This window comes from Anser anser (assembly GCF_964211835.1).
Source record: "Anser anser genome assembly, chromosome: 3".
NCBI classification, from domain to species: domain Eukaryota; kingdom Metazoa; phylum Chordata; class Aves; order Anseriformes; family Anatidae; genus Anser; species Anser anser.
This window is the reverse complement of record NC_139722.1, coordinates 61,953,568-61,956,672: the sequence shown is the minus strand read 5'-3', so window position 1 is coordinate 61,956,672 and position 3,105 is coordinate 61,953,568. Positions and strand designations below refer to the sequence as shown.

At 52.0% G+C, this 3,105-nt stretch overlaps 1 protein-coding gene across 1 annotated transcript; it reads left to right on the top strand.

The window, feature by feature from the left end:
- Positions 1 to 432: 432 nt before the first annotated feature.
- Positions 433 to 2,292, top strand: LOC310897066 (uncharacterized protein). The gene is made up of 2 exons (XM_083830228.1): positions 433 to 1,030; positions 1,103 to 2,292. Exons 1-2 carry the CDS (start codon positions 536 to 538, stop codon positions 2,288 to 2,290), a joined length of 1,683 nt encoding a protein of 560 aa, XP_083686354.1. The 5' UTR covers positions 433 to 535; the 3' UTR covers positions 2,291 to 2,292.
- Positions 2,293 to 3,105: the final 813 nt, after the last annotated feature.

Here is a 3,105-nt window from a genome sequence, read left to right as displayed (position 1 = left end):
ATAGTTAGATTAGCAATGGGAACTAGCGGATAGAAGAATGCGGAACTAACAGATAGGGCAGTAGATAACGCTTGCCAATAAGGAGCTTGGCTTTTGCAATATGTATGAGCTAATTATCCTGTACACGATAAAAGACAATTGAGCTATCCATTAAAGCTGAAGCATACTTAACACTCATATTGAGCGTTTGTGTCTTCCCTCCGTCGACAACAAATGGCGCCCGAACAGGGACCTTGCTGGACGAGAACCCTGAACGAGTAAGCCGGTATACGGAGTACAAGGGGAAAGCCGGTTCTGACTACGTAACCCGGAATCCGCGGAACATAAGATTGGGGCGAGCAGAAGGCGACTCGGGAAGAGCGCCCGGGACGAACCCATAGCGGGTCCCGCCGGAACGCCGCGAACGGAAGCTTTGTACGGGGGCAACGGCACCGTGAGTAAGCATGGAGAAATAAGCGGCAATTAATTTACTTAAGTGCTTTTTAGAAAAGCGTAAGACACGCTTTGCACGGGGGCAACGGCACCGTGAGTAAGCATGGAGAAACAGGCGGCAATTGATTTACTTAAGTGCTTTTTAGAAAAGCGTAAGACGCCAGATATAGATTGTCATAAAGAATTACAGGGGTTAGTGGCCTATGGGGTGGCGAAGGGCTGCTTTGTTAACCCTGACACATTGTTTGAGGAGGATGAGTGGCGTAAGTTTGGTGATATATTGTTTGAGGAAATGATTAGTGAGAATAAGACGGCTAAGAAGCTGGCAAAACCATGGCGGGCTGTTACGAACGCTTTAACGATATATCGGGTAGAGCAGAAAGTGGCAGCCGCTGCGACACAGCGGCTGCGCAAAACGATGAGGGCGGATGAAGAGACCAATCCGTACCCCCTCCCTCCATCAGTCCGGCAATTCACTATGAAAGCCCCCGGGGGAGGGGAGGAGGGAGCACAACCCAGTGCGCCTCCTCAACCCCCGGCCCCCGGGGGAGGGGAGGAGAGAGCACAACCCAGTGCGCCTCCTCTACCCCCGGAAACTCCCGAGGAAGAGGCGACAGGGGAAGGGAGAAATAAGAATCCATTTTTAGAAGATATGAGGATCGAGTCAGGAGGGTCGGAGAGGGCAGGACTTTGGGCAAAGATTGCAGGGGAGGCGTTGCGTGAAGGCGATGTCGGGGCGGCGACAGAGCTTGTAGGCGCCTTCCCCGTAGTGTACTCTCCGCCCAACGCCCAGGGCCAGACAACTGTTACTATGACGAATCTGGATTGGAAAATTCTGACCCAATTGCGTGCCACGGTAAATGAGTCAGGAATACGTGGGGAGCCAACAAAACAGATGTTAGACTATCTGTGGTCCACTAATGTGTTGCTCCCCGGCGACATTCGTAATATTATGAAGCTAATACTGACGCAGCATCAGATTCTGCTGTTTAATGCCCACTGGCAGTCAGTTTGTCAGGAGGCAGTTGCGGTGCAGCGCCAGCCCGGAGATCCACTACACGGGGTCACGCTGGATGAGCTCTTGGGGGTCGGTGCATACAATCGCTTGGAGGCCCAGGCTCTAATGGGGCCGGATAAGGCAAAAGCTGCCATGACACTAGCTAGGATGGCACTGGACCAAATTAGAGAGCCTGGAAGAATGCCCTCCTATATGTCCATCAAGCAAGGGCGAGATGAAGCGTTTGGAACCTTTATTGATAGGGTTGCCGCAGCTATACAGGTAGCTGGGTTACCCGAATATCTCAAGGGCCCTATTCTTAAACAATGTGCCCTTCAAAATTGTAATCAAACTTCTCGAAACGTACTAAATACGCTGCCCAGTACTTGGACTATAGAAGAGGCTCTTGATAGATTATCGCAAATACCAATAGGTTCACAGGCCCTTTTGGTCGATGCCATCCGCAAGGTAGGAGAGAGTATCAGTCAGGGATTGCAAGCTAGTCAGTCGCAAGTATTTGCCGCCCTTGCCCCCCTGCAAAGTAGGAAAGGTCCTCGCTCATCAGGGAGACCTGCACTACGTTGCTATCGATGCGGTATCGTGGGCCATATGAAGAGGCAGTGCGGGACAGCGAACGTGTGGTGCCCTCATTGCCAATCCAACTCGCACAACGAGACCGTCTGCCGGAGGAAGGCCCAGGGAAACGGGAGGGCCAGCGGGAACCGCCGCCCCGCGACGACACAAAAAGCGGCTTTCCCCTCAACGGCGACAACAACGACGGGGAGTCCGGCCAAGACAAACCCCTTTACCTCCAGCCAGCCACCGGAGGGAGCCTCGGGTTGGATTTGGCGACCGCAGTGAATGTGACTCTAATGGACAGCAAACCTGTTACAGTGAAAACAGGTGTCATGGGACCTGTAAAAATCGATAATCAACCTGTTGGCGCACTTTTGATTGGACGTTCATCAGCAACGTTGAATGGGGCTTTGGTGTTAACGGGCCTTATTGACAAAGACTTTACCGGGGAAATACTAATTATGGTATCGGCCATGTTCCCTCCTTTGCATATACCAAAGGGAACCCGATTGGCTCAATTGGTGCCTCTGCCACACTTGACAGCAAAGGTTCCCCCGCTGCATAGTCAACCGCGACGATCGAGAGCATTTGGATCAACAGGAGGAATGGCAATGTTAACAATAGGGTTGAAACAGAGGCCCCGGAAAACGGTTGACGTGGCATATGGGGACGAGACCATAAGAGTTGAGGCACTATTGGATACCGGAGCCGATGTTTCCATTATAAGTACACAACAATGGCCGCCACATTGGCCGGCCAGAGACACAAACACTACCATCAGTGGAGTTGGTGGCATGACTTTTGCGAAGCGCTCGCCGCTGTTGCGGATCACCATAGGTGAAAAATTAGTTACCTGCACCGTATCCGTCTTACCACTCCCCGATGGGGTGCACGCACTGATCGGTCGAGATATACTGGCGCAGATGGGAATGGTGCTGACATCGGACGGCTACCCTTTATAAATACGGCCATTGCTTGGACTTTCCCAATCCCCATCAGGTGGAAGATGGAACAACCTGTATGGGTTGAGCAATGGCCACTAAAAAGGGAAAGTCTAGTCCAGGCACATGCCCTGGTAAAGGAACAGTACTCTCAAGGAC

What these genes read in the sequence shown, in the direction of transcription:
- LOC310897066 (XM_083830228.1), top strand. Translation starts at nt 536, where the DNA reads ATGGAGAAACAGGCGGCAATTGATTTACTTAAGTGCTTTTTAGAAAAG. An exon ending in CTCCTCTACCCCCGGAAACT is followed by an intron (nt 1,031 to 1,102) that starts CCCGAGGAAGAG and finishes ATCGAGTCAGGA; the next exon opens with GGGTCGGAGAGGGCAGGACT.